This window comes from Mytilus trossulus, chromosome 11 (genome assembly GCF_036588685.1).
Source record: "Mytilus trossulus isolate FHL-02 chromosome 11, PNRI_Mtr1.1.1.hap1, whole genome shotgun sequence".
Classification (NCBI taxonomy): domain Eukaryota; kingdom Metazoa; phylum Mollusca; class Bivalvia; order Mytilida; family Mytilidae; genus Mytilus; species Mytilus trossulus.
The window spans coordinates 63,566,851-63,586,464 of record NC_086383.1 but is presented as its reverse complement, the minus strand read 5'-3'; the positions used below and the strand labels follow the sequence as shown (position 1 = coordinate 63,586,464).

General features: G+C 33.4%; 1 protein-coding gene across 2 annotated transcripts in view; it reads left to right on the top strand.

Annotated features, from left to right (window-relative positions):
- Positions 1-19,614, top strand: part of LOC134691402 (electroneutral sodium bicarbonate exchanger 1-like) — a 47,021-nt gene that overhangs the window by 8,887 nt on the left and 18,520 nt on the right. For both annotated transcript variants that reach the window (XM_063551931.1, XM_063551930.1), the window contains exons 3-18: positions 524-653; positions 4,011-4,171; positions 6,140-6,307; positions 6,728-6,828; positions 7,131-7,376; positions 8,969-9,115; positions 9,734-9,804; positions 10,113-10,287; positions 10,714-10,847; positions 11,218-11,737; positions 13,382-13,495; positions 13,982-14,146; positions 15,374-15,552; positions 16,369-16,441; positions 17,566-17,634; positions 19,146-19,472. In XM_063551931.1, coding sequence (XP_063408001.1) covers positions 524-653; positions 4,011-4,171; positions 6,140-6,307; positions 6,728-6,828; positions 7,131-7,376; positions 8,969-9,115; positions 9,734-9,804; positions 10,113-10,287; positions 10,714-10,847; positions 11,218-11,737; positions 13,382-13,495; positions 13,982-14,146; positions 15,374-15,552; positions 16,369-16,441; positions 17,566-17,634; positions 19,146-19,472 — 2,780 coding nt within the window. The remainder of the gene's footprint in view (positions 1-523; positions 654-4,010; positions 4,172-6,139; positions 6,308-6,727; positions 6,829-7,130; positions 7,377-8,968; positions 9,116-9,733; positions 9,805-10,112; positions 10,288-10,713; positions 10,848-11,217; positions 11,738-13,381; positions 13,496-13,981; positions 14,147-15,373; positions 15,553-16,368; positions 16,442-17,565; positions 17,635-19,145; positions 19,473-19,614) is intronic.

Genomic DNA, 19,614 nt, shown 5'->3' with positions numbered 1-19,614 from the left:
CATCTAGCAACATAAAAATGTGGTCTGTTAAATAGTGAGCTCACCCCTCAATTCTTTTTAAATGGTGTTGTAATTTTTTCTCAGTTTCAGTATTGTAATTTTCAATTATTTATTTGTTGGTTTGCTTAGCTGGTTCGGTATACAAAAGTCTTGTCTTCCATTTGTTAAGAAACCTGAAATAAGTGTCGTAGCTTGGTGTTTGTTTTTTTTTTTTTTTTTTCTTTTGACCATGGAATACACTGTTTTTCTTTTTTTGGTCATGCTATTTTGTGTTTGTTTCGTCTTTTTTTTTTAAATGATATTGTCTGGTAATTTCAACCTTTTTTACATTGGCATCGTCTTTGGGTTTTTTTCATCGATTTTAACAATGGTATAGTTTGTTTTTTCTTTGATTTTTTCCATGATATTGTCTTTTTTTTTTTGCAAAAATATGTAGTTTTAAGTCTGATCTGCTCCAAACGTATGATAATTATGTAGAAAAGTAAAGCAATTTTTTTATTTGTAAATATTTTCTTTTCTTCAGGCAGTCTAGCAGTAACGGAGTTCATCCAGGGTCTACTCACAAAAAATGATGACGAAACACATGTTGTTTTCTGTCAGTTAGACACTTTAACTAAAAAAGACGAAGAAGTTATTTGGCGAGAGTCTGCCAGGTAATTATCATAACATAAAACGATAGTTGCCGATTATTGCTCCCGTTTGAGACCAGACAGCGATAAGATACAAAAAGTGAGAAAAAAAGGATTATTATCCTCAATTATCTGGAATGTCCTATCATTGTCTGAACGCAGTCGGTTTGAGTTTATAACAGATTCCTACGGGTCGGGAATGGTCCTGGTAGTTCGGCGAAGCATCCCGACAGTTAGGCGCGTCCCGTAACATTCGGGAGACCTCAGCCGATTTTGTCTAGTCGGATTACAACCGTGACTATGTCGTGACAGATTCTGCTGTATCGGATCAAAATCCTAACAACGTTCTGTGCTTTCTGGACGGTGTCCTGAGGAACGGGAATGATCTGGAGAAATTTTTCATTGCTGTTTTTCTGCCGATTGAGTTCAAATTGCCTCCAGATCTTGTCGATTGCGAGCAGTCTTTGCCGAAACCGTTCGGGGACAGTCCCATTATTAATAAGAAATTCGTCAATGATACCCACGTCAGACTCCCGACAATAACAGAAAGCAATACGACTGAGACCAGAAAAAGCCGTTTACAATGCGATGGAGCGGACCATGATAGGATTACATTTCGATAGTACCTGATTATCTCGAATATGCCGACAGTTTTCTAATGCGGGGTTCACACATTTCCGATTATTGTCCCGTCAGAGTCCCGACAATTACAAAATACAATACGACTAAGACCAGATAAAGCCGTTTGCAATGTGATAGAGCGGATCGTTATAGGATTACGTTCCGACAGTACCTGCTGATTCCGATTATGTCGACAGTTTTCGAACGGATAACTTCCGTCAGCGTCAAATCACTGTCTGGTCACTGTCTGATCTCTGTCGGATTACATTCGGTAGAATCTGGACGCAGTCGTAACATACTCGGTCGAATTTTACCTGGCTATAGATACAAATTGGATTGGAAGCGGATTGAGAACGGGATTATCGGGACTCTTCCTGAACAATATCTGATTGTTGTCGTGATTAGAATTATTTGTTTTAAGCTGGGGTCACACATTCACGATTTTTACTGTCGTCCTTGACAGGACCATTCCCGATTAAAATTTGTCAAAAGTCTGATCAAGATCCTGTGAATCGTGGATGGAAATTTAAACTTTAATTAAAATTTGTAAAACAAATAATTTAATCACGACAACAATCAGTTATTGTTCAGGAAGCGCCGATATTCCAAGCGAATTTATCCCGTAAATCCCGTTCTCAATCCGATTCTAATCCAATTTGTATCTTTCGCCAGGTAAATTTCGACAGAGCCTGTTACGACTGCGTCCCGATTCTATCGTATGTAAACCGACAGAGATCAGGCAGTGACCAGACAATGAACCGACGCTGACGGAAGTTATCCGTTCGAAAATTGTCGGCATAATCGGGATCAGCAGGTACTGTCGGAACGTAATCCTATCACGGTCCGCTCTATTGTATTGCAAACGGCTTTGTCTGGTCTCAGTCGTATTGTATTCTGTAATTGTCGGGACTCTGACGTGGGTATTATAGACGAATTTCGTATTAATAACGGGACTGTTCCGGAACAGTTTCGGCAAAAACGGTTCGTAATCGACAAGATCTGGATGCATTCTGGACTCAATCGGCAGAAAAAAAGCAATGAAAAATTTCTCCAGATCATTCCCGTTTCACAGGACACCGTCCAGAATACACAGAACATTGTTAGGATAGTGATCCGATACAGAAGAATCTGTCACGACATAGGCACAATTGTAATCCAACTAAACCAAATCGGCTGAGTTTCCCTGAATGTTACGGGACGCACCTAACTGTCGGGGTGCTTCGCCGAACTATTCGGGTCCTTCCCGACCCGTAGGAATCTGTTACGAACTTAAACGACTGCGTTCAGACAATGATAGGACATTCCAGATAACTGAGGATAGTAATACGATTTTTTCACTTTTCGTTTCGTATCGCTGTCTGATCTCAAACGGGAGCAATAATCGGCAATGTGTGAACCCCGCATTACAAATTTGAATTAAAGTTTGAATTTCCATCCACGATCTACAGGATCTTGATCAGACTTTTGACAAATTTTAATCGGGAATGGTCCTGTCAAGGACTGCAGTAAAATCGTGAATGTGTGACCCCAGCTTAACGGATAAACTCCGTCAGCGTCGGTTCACTGCCTGAACTCTGTTGAATTACATTCAGTAGAATCGGGACACAGTCGTGACAGAATCGTTCGAATTTTACCATGCGATGATACAAATCGGATTAGATTCGGATTTGGAACTGGATTATCGGGACAAATTCGTTTTAAAACGGTTGAATATTCACGCTTCCTGAACAATATCTGTTTTTTGTCGTGATTAAAAATATATATTTATATAAATTTTAATTAAAGTTTGAATTTCCATCCACGATTTACCGGATCTTGATCAGACTTTTGACAAATTTTAATCGGGAATGGTCCTGTGAAGGACGGCAGTAAAAATCGTGAAAATGTGACCCCAGCTTAAACCAGTTTCAATAATATTGTTTGAATTCTGGATAAAAAAACAAACGATGGTGAAGAAGCAATCGGAAATACACCACCTTCAACTGGGGATAAATCAAATGTGTCGACGTGTTTTAAAAGTGTCTCATGCTATACATATGTGACAAAAAATATGAAAATAATTAAGAATTGAATGCTTCTTTTTGTAAATTTATTGGGTGGTAAAAGCGTTGACCGAAGTACATTTTGTATGAAGCGCGGAAGCGCTTCATTCTAAAAATGTACGTACGGTCAACGCTTTTACAACCCTATAAAGTTTCAAAAAGAAGTATTCAATACTTGAAATAACATTTTTTTTAGCTAAAATCATGAAAACACGATTTTTATCCAGTTTTATTTAATTCACCTGTGCACTTTTTTGTGGGACCTCGTGTCATCATGCATGATAAATGTTATTGTCTGATGCAATTGTTTACAGAATAACATGTTAGCCAATCAGAATAACGTATTATAATGAAACTTACATCTAATGTAATTATTTAAGGGTGTACCTGAATGACAAAGTCTATAAAAAAATGAAAAACTTTCTAAACAATAGTAACCATAAAGAACTGTCCCCGTCGCATACATCGAGTGCCAAAAGTAGCTCAGTCATACCTTGATCGAAAAGAGCCGGATTCCAATGCAACGTATGTTTCAACTATGACATTGTTGTATTAATTGATCGATTATTGTTAGTTTAAACTTACATTTATTTTGTTCTTTCCTTTTTGGGATATTGAGTTTAATTACTGGGATTTCGAAGTTTTCTTTCCTTTTTCTATATCTTTAAAATAACGTTATAAATTGTAAGTGTAAAGATGTATGTTTTGGCTTTTTCAGATGGGTAAAATACGAAGAGGATGTCGAGGAGAATGGCAAACGTTGGTCAAAACCACATGTGGCTTCTGTTACATTACATAATGTATTGGAGTTAAGAACACAAATGTTCGGAGGAGCCTTGGTACTAGATGCAGATGTCACAAACATTCCTCAGTTAGCTGGTAAGATGTTTCATTAAAGAATTTTCGTTTAAATAAGATATATTTTATCGTTTACACATAATTACTTCACCTGACACGTCACAAGTTCCTTTAAAATTGTACATTTAGAGTTTGGATACACGCATGGATGTATTTTTAATACATCCTTGTTTTTTGTTCCGACGTAGTCGGTATAGTTTCGGTTTGTGCCCTTTGAACTTAAGGACGCTTAACTATGGCAACAGAATACGCGTGCTCGAAATTCCTTTCTGTGATTGGACAAAATGCTGTCATGGTGGGTGATTTGGTTGTGTTTGAAAAAAAACGTCTCGTTAATTATATCGGAATGGAAAGCAAATGAAAAACTATAAATATTTAAACTAGATCTTACAAAGATTTATATTTTTATTCAAATAATTGTTTCTCCAATAGCTCTTTGCATCCATGACAGCTATTTATTCGGGACAATTATATAATTTTTAATGTAAACTTTGTTGTACGAACGTACATGACTTTTAGAACGCACCTACGCATGTGAGATTTCCGCGGGGTTTTGGTGAATGTATAAAGAAAGATACGAGGACCGAAAATACTGAACACAAACAGAAAAAAGCAAAACACAAAAATACTGAACTGCGAGGAAAATTCAAAATTGAAAGTCCAAAATCAAAAAGCAAAATCAAAAGTCCAAACACATCAAAAGAATGGATAACAACTGTCATATTCCTGACTTGGTACAGGCATTTTCTAATGAAAACGTTATTAATGGTAAATCGAAATGATAGTTTCATATCTTGACTTACATCTAGAAATTGACAATGAGGGTCGGTTGAAGACAAAACTTTACGACAAAAGAGATGATTTCAGCTTTCCAATTGTAAACTTTCCATTTTTAAGTAGCAACATTCCAGCAGCACCAGCATACGGGGTATATACCTCCCAATTGATACGATATTCCCGTGCTTGCATTTCCTATCATGATTTTCTTGATAGAGGGTTACTGCTCACAAGGAAGCTATTAAACCAAGAGTTCCAAATGGTGAAGTTGAAATCATCCCTTCGTAAATTTTACGGACGTCATTACGAGTTGGTTGACCGTTATGGAATAACCGTTTCACAAATGATATCGGATATGTTCCTTACGTCGTAACTATAATCCCCTTCCCTTTCATGAATTTGACCTACCGAATTAGACTATTTACCGGATTTGTAATCACAAAAGCAACACGACGGGTGCCGCATGTGGAGCAGGATCTGCTTACCCTTCCGGAGCACCTGAGATCACCCCTAGTTTTTGGTGGGGTTCGTGTTGTTTATTCTTTAGTTTTCTATGTTGTGTCATGTGTACTATTGTTTTTCTGTTTGTCTTTTTCATTTTTAGCCATGGCGTTGTCAGTTTGTTTTAGATTTACGAGTTTGACTGTCCCTTTGGTATCTTTCGTCCCTCTTTTAAACAAACACTTAAGAATTGAATGCTTCTTTTTGTAAATGTATTGGGGTGAAAAAGCGTTGACCGAAGTACATTCTAAAAATGTACGCACGGTCAACGCTTTTACAACCCTATAAAGTTACAAAAAGAAGCATTCAATACTTATAATTACTTTTTTTTAGCTAGGATCATTAAAACATGATTTCTATCAAGTTTTTGTTTAATTCACCTGTGCACTTTATTGTGGGACCTCTTGTCATCATGAATGATAAGTTTTATTGAGTGATGCAATTGCTTACGGAATAACATGTGATGTGAAGTTAGCCAATCAGAATAAAGTATTATAATGAAACATGCATCTAATGTAATTATTCAAATTTAAATACGTCGGATATGTTTTTTAAAGATACTTCTTGTTAAATATTCGGCTTTCAATGTTCCTGGTGAAGGTCAACCCAGAAACCGTATCGAATAGATGGAATCTAAAGAGAACTAGTTTCATTGTTAACTTCAACATAATAAGACATATCTAAACTGATATACTTTTATTTAATTTTCAGATCTTATCATCGAAGAACTATCAAAGAACAAAACAATAACAGAAAATACAAAATCTCTAATTAGATCATCGTTGTTAGCGCGTCATGTTCATCCTCATTTAAAACGGAGACGTATCTCGACAAGTGATTCAGGAGGAAATATAATCACACAATGCAGGATGCCAAAAAGTAAGACATGATATCATTCAATTCTAAAAGTCCTTACAATTATTGATAATGTCAACGGAAGAAAACATAAAATACAGCACGACTTCGATAAATTGGCTTTTCTTGAAAATTGACAAAACACATTTATTAATAAATGGAAGTCTGGGTGAAAACACATTGATGTAGAGTAACCGTCAATGAGACAGCAACCAAACGATAAAATCGGCATTGAAACTGAGAAAGGTAATTACAAACTTAAGCTCGAGAAGGAAGACTGTACAATATGTTAAGCTTTGAATCATTGACTCGAATCTGTGAAAGTCAGTTAAAATAACAAATCTGCCAACAACAAAGAATATTTTACACATAACAAAAAAAATTTCCCAAAAATGTTGTTTATGCTTGTTAACCCATCTCTACATATCTAAGTATATTTTTTAGCCACCAGTTCTGCAGATTTTGCCAAAATGAAAGCGCGACAACACGCAGAAGGCAGAGGTGAAACAAACGGTCATCTTCCAGAATCATCGCCTCTTGTCAAGGCAAGTATTTTCATTTTTATAGTCAATTTATTTCATATTTTCTAGGACATTTTTTTTACAAAATGTGGCACATAATCATTACGCAACTGTGGTATTTCTACTAATTCGAAATTCTGATTTGTACATTGTAATATATGAAACAAGTCAATTTTGCAGTGAAAATTAACGAACGTATACCAGTCACTTCAGGCCAAAAAATCACGGTTAGTAGCAATAATACTAGTATCTTAAGAACAATTTTCAACTGAAAGTGTTTGTAGTGGTGTCAGAAATTATGATCAAACAATGTATTCTCTCTTCAGCTTAATAAACCTTTTATGAAAAAGATTCCCGAAGGGGCACAAGTCGCCAATGTATGGGTTGGTGAAATAGATGATTTGAAGGAACCAATCACGGCTTTCATTCGATTAGATAAACCCAGATCTATTGGTGATTTGACAGAAGTACCATTACCAACTCGATTCATTTTTCTTCATCTTAGTCCTGTCGGGGAACCAGGCCACATTTTTGCAATTGGAAGAGCAATGTCAAACATGATGGTTGATGTGGTAAGTAACACATTTTGATTGGTGTGATGCGTTCATATTACTTAATATTTAAAGTTATTTAAAATAAAAGCAACAGTAGTATACCGCTATTCAAAATTTTTAAAATGAGTGAAAGAAATCAGGTTACAAACTTAAGCATGCAAAGCTCTGATTCCTTTCACGGATTTGGCTATACTTTTTGGACCCTTTGGATTAAAGCTCTTTATCTTTTATATAAGCTTTGGATTTCAAATATTTTGGCCACGAACATCACTAAGGAGACATGTATTGTCGAAATGCGCATCTGGTGCAAGAAAATTGGTACTGTTAATTTTATTAAACCGAGTAAAACACATCAATTATGAGGGGAATACAGGAACAACAGAAACACCGAAGTGCAACAAAAACAGACGCCAACTACATAGAAAAGTACTATTTGATAACAGCTTCAATATTCATGAAATGGTACAGGACATTTTAAGAACAAATAGTGGGTTGAACCTGGTTTTAAGACATGCCAAACCTCCCGCTCATATTGCAATGTTAAAAATCGCTAAAATGACAATGCTACGCGACAGAAATAAAGCATCCAAGAATACGCACAACAGAGAAACGCACAAATGAATAATATAATAGTCAATACAGCATGAAAACTGAAGAATACAAACGAACATCTTCATTAACGACAGACAGGAAAGGACACTTTGTTGTCTTCAAACATTCATTGAAAGTAGTCAACCGGAACTAAAAGGTAATAAGAATGCAATAAAAAAAAGAAGCGAAAACAAACAAGGGAGCAATTGGAAATTATAAATCACAGAAGATTAATGTAAATGACATCTCTTTGCAAATAGGGAACATTTGAATCACATTCAGGTTGAAATAAAATGCATTGAAAAATAAACCTTTTCGAGAACAAAACCGGTATGCCACGTTTTTTTGGGATCTGGGATATAGCGGGTAAACAAGTTGAGTCTTGGAATAAATTGAGAAAAAGTGGGAAATGGGAAAATATTACAAAAACGCGGGATTGGAAAAAGAGCTTATCCGTGTCATCCCCGCTTTAATCAAAACTTAACTAAAAACTGAATGGTAAGACAAACTGATGTCCGAATCAGTGTCTTTTCTATTGGTAAAAAAGATAAATATTAATATAAGTTTGACTTGTGCAGTTATATATTAAAGTTTGTTTTCGATGCGAAATGGAGCTGGTTAAATGGACATGTTTTAAAAAGTTTAAATCAGCAGTTATACCCATACCGTAAAGTCAGTTATAAAATTCCCCGACATGACAAACTGTTGAGCAATGCAAAATAAAAAAATCAACGGCCTAAAAACAGCTGTAATAGTATTAACGGAAATGATTTCACTCATTAGATCTGCACACAAAGCACAAATACTAAAAAACAAACATGAAAAAAGCAAAAGACAAAAAATGCCGATCTAAGAGCACTCTCAGTTACTGAAACCTTGCTCGAATTCAATATCAACTCATCAAAAAAATATGTTTATCGTCAACGGATGGAATCAGTAAAATACCAAAATCATTTGAAGATTAAAAAACTAAGAGACCTCTTGTAAGTTAAACATTGAATTTTTGTATCAATCTGCAGATTTTTAGTGAGGTTGCATACAAAGCAAAATCAAGAGAGGATATAATGCATGGATTTGACGAATTTCTAGATCAAACAACAGTTCTTCCTCCCGGGCAGTGGGATCCAGAAATACGTCTAGAACCGCCGACGAAAGTACCATCTCAGGTCTGTAATTTATAAATCAATTGGTTGATATTCTTAGTTAAGCTAGTTGTTTATTAATTTCTTTCTCAAGTATATACAAATAATTACATTAGATGTATGTTTCATAATAATACTTTATTTTGATTGGCTAACTGCACATCACGTGTTATTCCGTAAGCAATTGCATCACTCAATAAAACTTTTCATTCATGATAACACTTGGTCCCACAATAAAGTGCACAGGTAAATAAAATATAAAAATTGTTAAATTTGTGTTTTCATGATCATAGCTAAAAAATGTAATTATAAGTATTGAATGCTTCTTTTTGTAACTTTGTAGGGTTGTAAAAGCGTTGACCGTGCGCACATTTTTAGTATCAAGCGCTTTCTCGCTTCATACAAAATGTACTTCGGTCAACGCTTTTACAACCCAATAAATTTACAAAGAGAAGCATTCAATACTTAAATGAAAAGAAATATAAATTCTTCTATGCTGCATATTATTTTTGGGATAATTAAATTATCAGAAACTGTTTTAATCTGTGATTGTATTAGGGTTCAACCTTTTTTTCTATTTCCCTGAATGTTTTGTTATTACTGTCACTGGTCTTATCTTTTAATATTTCCTCTATCACATAGGAGGGACGAAGGAGGTTTGAATCAATCGCTGAAGAGGAACACAGCGATCCTACACTAGTACGAACTGGAAGGTATATAATATTTTTAAAGTGTTCTTATCTAGAATTTGTTACAGATCTTTAAATTTTAAATTTTTGTAGCTGTTCCCTTTGTTTTCTATTTTGTGATAAATGTATTAAAAGTAAGATTCAAAACTACAATTATTACAATATTAAAGACAGAGTATACCAAATGTTTCTCGAAGAATTAACACTATATGTGTTATTTTATCATTTTTATTAAAAACTAGCTTAGATATTCTAGTGAAAAGTAAGGTTATTTTTCAAAGTTTAATTACATCACAAAATTATATTCAGATTCTTATTTTACATTTGTATAGATTATTTGGTGGTCTGATTGAAGACGTAAAACGAAAGGTTCCATTTTACATCAGTGACTTCAAAGATGGTTTTCACATACAGTGTCTCGGTGCTGTTCTTTTTATGTATCTAGCCACACTAACACCTAACATTACATTTGGAGCTTTACTAGGACAATCAACACACCACTACATGGTACGTGACACTAATAAAGTAAACTAATGTATAAAAAGAAGAAACGGTTTAATAAATAAAAAAAAAATAATTAAAAAAAATACATATATTTTTACAAAATTGAAAAGAAAAGAAAGAGTATAACCCCCCCCCCCCCCCCCCCCCATTTCAGCAAAAAGATTCACCAAACCATTTTAACAGAGAAATTGGATTCTATCACACTTTCGTCATAATCTTTGAATTGCTGTTTCGTCGACTTTTAACCCATGTTTCAGTTTATTCACTCAGTGAGTCAGCAATTTGTAAAGTTTCTCTCGGTTTTAGTTTGTACCCGTATTTATGACTGTATACTACTGTTGCCTTTTTTTTTATAAATAGACATATACGAAAAATTCGTACAATGGTTTAATATATCATTTTCACTCTATTATTTATTTCTTTTTACAGGGAACAATGGAATGTATTGTAGCTGTTGCATTTGTGAATCTGGTTTTTGCATTGTTTGGTGGACAGCCATTGATTATAATGGGTAGTACCGGACCTGTACTTGTGTTGGAAATTATAATATACACAATGTGTCGGTATGCAGAATTTAAATATTTCAAATCTTTTCTTGAATTTTAGTTTACCTTTTTGAAAGACTTACGAATGCAATTGCATATTAGGAACGCATTGGTTTCATATATATAAGTTATGATTACAATAAAGCGAATGAGTTAGTTACTCACAGTATAAGTTTTTCTAAGAATCTTATTATCTTGTCAGAAACCTTTTTTATTTACGTTTAGGGTAAGTGCCATTCCAACAGTTTCCCATTCATCAAGCCAGATCTGAGATTCTAAATTTATGATTAATAATGCTCCTAATCAACTATCTAAAATGACAATGTAAAAAACTATTTGAAAAAAATTATCCAGATTTGTTTTTCTTTTACATCGTCTTTTCTTTTAGAGACAGTGACTGGGACTTTCTACCATTTCGATGTCTGGTAGGACTGTGGTCAGCTTTGTTCTTACTGATCATAGTTGCATTTGACTTGAGCGCATTAGTTCGATATATTACAAGATTTACAGAGGAAAGCTTTGCTTGCTTAATTGCAATTATTTTCATAGTGGAAGCCTTCAAGAAAATATTCTCAATAGCTGACACACATCCGTTTAATACCCATCCAGAAATTCCATTGGATTATACATGTTTCTGTGTCCCAAATAATCAATCAAGTGTATATAATATGACCACAGTGCCATTGACTACATATGCTTTCAATTCAACCACGGATACAATTACAAACTGGACCAACGTACAAAGGGAAGACTGTGCCAGACTAGGAGGTGTTCTGGAAGGTTCTGGTTGTGATACTACAGTCTATCATGACAATGTATTTTTCTTATCGTTTATTATTGGTGTTGGAACCTTCGGTGTTGCATGGGCATTGGTGAACATGAAGAAAAGTACATTCTTCCCAACAGTTGTGAGTTCTTTAAACTTTATATAGATATAGGAAGATGTTGTGTGAGTGCCTATGAGACAACTCTCCATCCAAATAACAATTTAAAAAATAAAACCATTATAGGTTAAAGTACGGCCTTCAACACGGAACCTTGGCTCACACCGAACAACAAGCTATAAAGTGCCCCAAAATTACTAGTGTAAAACCATTCAAACGGGAAAACCAACGGTCTAATCTATATAAACAAAACGAGAAACGAGAAACACGTATATACTGCTACAATCATTCAAGATACCAGGGTTGTGTTTTGACACACCAGACGTGAATTCCGTTTATATAATACTCCGATTACTCGCTACTGGCACTGGAAACAAAACAGTTTCAAAGCATAATCAAGTATTGCAAAGTTGGAGAGAAAAAATAAAAAGACAAAAATTCCGTAAAGTTGAGTCAAATACAGTGATAGCGTTAAGAGCCATATTTTTCGTTGATCAATAAAATAATCGAAACGTCTTGGCCAGTGTCTTGGATTTTACCGATTTGCCAAATAAAAAACCGTTAAAAAGCCTTCGATTAAATGTAATTAGATTATGGACCAATGAAAGTAGAAGTGTCATTAGAGGGCTTTTAATTTAATTCTTAGGTTTTTCAATTGGGTAATAGAATATATTTTTAGAAAGCCTGAAATAATCGTCTTTGGTCATTTGTTTATGACTTGAAATGTGTATATTGCCCTATTTAGTCGTATTTATTTTAACGGTGTAGACTGATTATACTTTAATCAGGGTATCACCAGCCCAGTAGTCAGCACTTCGGTGTTGACATGAATATCAATTACATGGTCATTTTTATAAATTTTCTGTTTACAAAACTTAGATTTTTTCGAAAAACTAAGGATTTTCTTACCCCAGGAGTAGATTACCTTAGCCGTATTTGGCACAACTTTTTGGAATTTTGGGTCCTCAATGCTCTTCAACTTTGTATTTATTTGGCTTTTTAAACTATTTTGATCTGAGCGTCACTGATGAGTCTTATGTAGACGAAACCCGCGTCTGGCGTATGAAATTATAATCCTGGTACTTTTGATAACTATAATCAAAGAGAGATAACTTTACAATTTCACATTTATTTTACCACATACATCCATAATGAACCGAACTTGTTGATTAATGGTTGTTATTGCATTTCCATCACATTTAAGTTGTCAAATTAATCTTTACTAATTGCATTTATTATCCACAAAATAGATAATGAATATATCTCAATACAGAAACAGAAAACTTCTTTAATTTTTTCATTTAAAAATACGGAATTCAGTTTGTAAATCTTATTTCTGAAAATGACTGTGATTAACCTATATTTTGCCACTTAATATTTCGTGGTTTTATTTTATTAGATTGTTTAACTTGTTAATTTCTAGACTTTGTACAAAAAAATTGTTTGAAACGTTTTTAAAAAGGCTCACCATAGACACAATAATTATAAGTGACAGCAATAGTTTAACGATGTTCCGAAGTTTTGAATCCGTTTTGAATAGTATACAAACCAATAAAAGAAGTAAATGGAAGACCATTAAATCTTTTCATAATAACAGCTTTCTGTATCTATTTACTATGAGCATCATCAATAACTTACAATATAGAATTCAAACTGATTTTATTTCAGGTACGTCAGACAATTGGAGATTTTGCCGTTTTCATATCTATTTGTTCAATGGTTTTACTTGATGTACTTCTTGGTGTTCCAACTCCAAAGCTAATGGTACCAAATACGATTCAGGTTTGTTTAAACTTGTTTCAACGATTTCAGATTTGTTTTGTGTAATACCCATATCATAGTGTATGGGATAATTATCATTTGGTTCCTCCAGAAATATGAATTAATAGATTGTAACAATTGTATGATAGAAAGGGTGTGTTTCGTCATCTTGGGATGTGGATTGGCAGTAACCAATCGGTCTAGATCTTTATAATCACATAATATTTTAGATTGACTCGTTTGTTTTGTTTAACTTGACTAAATAACAGTAGATATCTAAGAAAATCACACTTCAAAAATAAATAAATATATATACATGAATTGTGATTTACTTTTTTTTTAAACGGATCACTTGACCAGAATTTTGTTTTACGATCATCTTTACTATGTTTTTGAAAAAAGAATAATATAAACTTGATTTATCCAGTTTTCAAAATTCTGTCATTTTTAATCTAGACACCATGTTCCTTAAAAAATTAAAAAATAAATAAAAACAATTTGCTGCAGCCTTCCCGGCCAGATAGACCATGGTTCATAAGTCCATACAGTGCACACAATCCATGGTGGGTGTGGTTAGCTACAGCTTTGCCAGCATTAGTAGCTGTGATTCTGATTTTTATGGACCAACAAATAACAGCTGTGATCATTAATAGAAAAGAAAACAAACTGAAGGTAAGACCCCAAGATAGGTTAGATAATATCATATTCAACGTCTGTTGCATTATTTTGTATAACCATTTTGTTATCATTCATTATGTTCTTTCTCTTGGGGCAATTAATTTAACATGGATTTGGAGTACACTTTTAAAATTAAAACAGATTCCGTAGACATAAAACTCATTTTTGATTTGAAAAGGCAATATTTTTTTTCTCAGCTAAAATAAAGGAATTTTATTAAACGGCATTGTATTTATTTCAACTTTGAATCAAAACCCAATTTAAGATATGGTTATATATCTCATATCTATGATGCAAAATTTAATTCCTCTATTCATCCAATTGTCTTTTAATCATTGTGTACTTAAAGAAACTTCTCAATTCATGTTTTTTTATTTATTTTGTACACATTTTGTGATGAAACAAATATTTTCAGTATATTTCACTGCTTTAAAGGTGCATTCTGTATTATCATTGCCTGTTGCTCAATAAACAATGTCTTGAAATGGGTAAAATACACAGACTAACATCAAAGAAACTAAATGATTAGGTTACTTTTTATACATTATAGATCCATTATTTCATATTCCAGCTGAAATAATTGTAAGTAAAAGTGTGGCATTTTAGAACGTATGACATAATTATGTTTCATAACTGTCATCGAATTAATCGCATAGAATATTGCTGCATATACTAGTATCTAATATGTTTAATATCATGTAAACATATATATTCTAATATGTCTACTAATATGCTTATGTTTACTTTAAATGTATATATGAATATATATCTATAATAAAATTGAGAATGGAAATGGGGAATGTGTCAAAGAGACAACAACCCGACCAAAATAAAAAAACACAACAGCAGAAGGTCACTAGTATTTCTTGATGCATAGATCTAATCTTGTGTTCCCGTTTGAATTTGATTTACAGTACAACTGCATTGCCATGGTTTGTAAATAACATTTCTTCTTAAATTGTCAATTAATTCATTGAGAAATTATCTAGAAACTAAGGTTGCAACTTCCTAACGTGAAGTTGACCTTAGATGGATTAGGCTATTATTTTAGGTTCTTGTGCATCATTGGCTCTCAAATATTCGGCAAAAATACTTATTATGACTATAGCAGATACGATTTCAAAGCTAGCTGATCAGCAATTATCAAAAAATAATTACTAGGACCACAATAGTTACGATTTTGCAGCTATCCCTTAACTAACTTACATATTTTTTTTACAGAAAGGTTGTGGTTACCATTTAGATTTGACAATAACAACGTTCTGCCTTGTGGTGTGCTCATTTTTCGGTCTCCCATGGTATGTTGCTGCCACAGTTCGATCAATGGCACATGTTAACAGTCTCAAAATGGAATCTGAATGTACTGCACCCGGTGAGAAACCTGTCTTCCTTGGTTGTAGGTACGTTAATCATACATACATAGGTATCTGAAACGAATAGTTGTGTTCGTATTTAAATGTCAAAGTGACTGAAAACCCGTTCCCGCAGTGTAATCAGGAAGAACGACTGAAATCTGCTAATCTTGTTCCTGTGTCCTATTCCCGATCGGGACATTTCGATCAAATGAAAAGTATCATATCTGGAAACAGTTAATGAGTGGACACTCTCAGTGTCACTACTCTGGAATTTATTCAATTCCCTCAGTTTAGTATTTAGTATCCTTTGAAATAAGATAATGAAATCTAAACATTGGTAAACTACAGTTGTCTCTGCTAGTTATTTGAAATTAGCCAAGCAGATTGCATTTAGCAAATGCTTAAGAAAATAATAAGAAAAATGCCAGAAATATATCTGAATGTTAATTGTTTTCATGCATATGTATTAATGGTTTAATAATTTTGTTATGTAATTAGATGTATACTATTCCACTGCTTTTTTAATATGCATTTTCACCATATAACGAATTTGAATGGAATAATGTATTTTGTATCAAATTTGTCTGTCTCTTGACTTGTGGTGCATATTTGTAGAGCCCATGCATTGATAGGATTTGTAATGCTCAATCTCAAGTTTTCTGTGCTGTGTGAATTGCTTTTTATACATTGGTTATGATGTTGTTTGTATGTCGATTTGGGTTTCGATGTATTTTTTGCTATACATAAATTGAAATATTTGTAATCAATAAAATGTGTTAAATTGGTAGACCTTCACCTTGAAATGTATATCATATATTTTATTATGTAAGTAAGTTGTAGATCGGATTATCTTTCTTACAGGGAACAGCGCCTTACACCTTTGATTATTGCAATACTAAATGGATGTTCTGTATTTATGACAAGTATATTACAAGTAAGTTCTCTGATAAGTGGTTCCACTTATTGCCTCTTTGTTTCCTCATTCTTTGTGTTGATATATGTTATAGATGAAAAATAAGTATAAGAAAATATTTGAGGCATAGTTACCACACAATACGTTTTATGAGGGAAGAGGACTTTTCAGTTCTGCAAATTATTAAAAAAAAAAAGCTTTTGTCATGAATATCGGTTAAATATTATTAATATCTTATTATATAGTCTCGACGTAACTATAGGTTGCATTTCTGTAAATATTGACAATGCAATTTCTTTTACGGCTTAAACTGTACCACTTTTACCATGAAGTTATGAAAAAAAGTCTTATCCTAGAATTGAAAGTTCATATGCATCACAATTTTTTTCAAAGGTCAACATATAGGGCTGTGCGGCATTTTTTTCAACGTTTATCTGCCCTGAACTTCTCAGAGTTTAAACTAACACTAATTTTCTTAACTACCCCTACCTCGAATGAAAGGTTACCACAGATTTCAATGTAAACAATGTTCACATGTATATCTACTGGTAACATTCCCAAGTTTTGTCTCTGTGAGATGGAACACAGAGAGCATAACTGGGAACCAGTATGTTAACAAAATTAATTGTCTATGAATATTCAAGTTCTCCCCAAAAGAGGCGTGTTTTGAGAAACAGCTGTATTTACAAAGTGCAACCTATAGTCTATACAGTTTTCCATTTTAGTCCACACCATCAATTGGTAGTAAAGCGAATTATCAAGATACCAAAATCAATTTGATGCAACAGTTGCACATATAAAAAAAATATATCGTCAGCTGTAACTGATATTTAATTCCAACTAAATACAGATATCAAATTGGACACCTTTGCTTTGTCGCGAAACCTAAAAGGTAATCAGGTGTATTCTCATGGAGAAAGAAATGGCTGAATTATGCAAATCGTGTAAACAACAGTCAAAGATAGCCCGTACTTTATTATTTGTACTACATTCACATGACTAATTAGCATGGACCAGAAACTCGTAAGAGAGCACTTATACACATTTAAGAATTGATAAGTGTTGCCTTCGAGAAAACTGTTAAGTTTTCTTTTAATGGGTATGCATATAGATAGCTTTAATCATTTATAATTAATTTATTTCAGCTTGTACCTATGCCTGTTTTATATGGTGTATTTCTTTACATGGGAGTATCTGCTCTCAGGGGAATGCAGGTATGTTCAAAAATTTAATACAAAGACAAATATATATTCTTTTCTTTTCAATACACAACAATGCCAAATAAGCGACCTAATGCATCGTCAGATTTAGTTCTTTGGTTGAATAACAAATTGAATATACCAATAGCCAGTAGTTAAAGTGTAATACCACCAAATCATGGTGCGATCCATTGTATACGAAAATAGGTCGAAAAAAATATTCCCTTGAGTTAGACAGTTGTAGGTAACTAATCCTACATTTCATTGCAGTCAATCATTCATGTGTCATAAACATATGTCTTGGGTATTTCAAAGCACCATTATTTTTTTATTCGGGACTTCTAAAGAATATCTTTTTAATCTTGAGATTTTGATGTGTATGCCCTGTTGAAAGAAGATTTTTTGAACTACTTAAATATCTCGACACTTTCAGGTTGTTAACATGGTAAAATTTTGAAAGAAGTAAGCTTGTACATATAAGTTTTCTTATTGCATATATGTTATATGCTATATTTATGCAGCAATACATGTGTCTCAATATCATCTAATCGTAAAACCACTTGCTGTGGACTTCGTCATGATCATGATCAGTGACAGTGATAAAAGATTTACCACTACTATTCCTGAAGCATTCTTCATGTAATATATCACATATTCATAAATTAATAAACTTATATAATGTACTTCAATTCGCAACCAAGTATGTTCACTTACATAGTTAATATATAACAAACTGCTTCGACTGGTAATTTGCCTCCATCGTGTGATCCTTGATCAATAGGTCATGACCAGATCAACTAGCATATATTCAGAGTCAAAGCAGTTCACAAGTGTAGTTTTTTTCCGGAAATTAATTTCTGTATTAATCTGTTTGCATAATATTGTTACATGTAAATCTAACCATTTATTATAATTATTAATTTACTGAACAATCTCCCTGTTTGCTCAGTAAAACTAACACTACAGGGGTGCCCTGTCAAATGCTGTAGACAAGGTATTCATTATAACAGCAATAGTGCAATAAATCAGATTTTAGATAAAAAAAATTCTTGAGGTTATATGGTGACTTAACCTTGTACACCGATAAAACAAGGGGGGAAATTCGATTGGTTAACTTCCAGTGATGGTTATTTTCTTATATGCAATGAAATATTATGTGATTTTTTTGTTTCTATATTACTGGACAGAATAAAACTTTACGCATGCCAAGTATTTCTTTATTTGAAACGAAGATAAATTCTGCACATTTTGTTTTAAAAGTGCAAATTTAACAAGGACTAATATGGGAAAATCAAGGGTGGTATTACTCCTTAATGCGTTAAAATTCAAAGAACCTTTTGTGTCATTCAAAACACTAATTTTGATAAACCATTTACATCTTTCAAAGCTAATATAGACAAAGATGGATGCGTATATTGTAACAAAGGAAGAATTTAATGGGTTTATTTCGTGTTTTACCATTTAGGAACAAAAGAAATGTGGTGGGAGAACTTTTTCATCTAAGTCCAAAGTCTTTTATTTTACAGTTTATGGACCGTATGATGCTGATGCTTATGCCTGCTAAATATCAACCAGACCATATGTACCTTCGACACGTCAGGATAAAACGAGTTCACCTCTTTACATTTTTCCAAATCTTATGTTTGGGAATACTATGGGCCATTAAAGCTGTAAAAACTATATCTATTGTTTTTCCTGTTATGGTATTGGGCACATGTTTTGTAAGAAAGGGAATGGAAAGAATTTTTTCAAAGAATGAATTAAAATGGCTGGACGAACTAATGCCGGAAGACAAAATGATGAAACAGGAAGATGAGGGAGAATTGATTGTAGACGACGATGATATGGACGACGTAAGTCTTTATATCTTTATATTTTAACGACTTTTTTTTTATTTTCAGAATCCTGTACATTCAAGTAATCTTTTGAGTTACGTAACAAAAAATTAATTTTCAACATTTGCGCTAGTTTATGTATTCATACCAGTATTATACT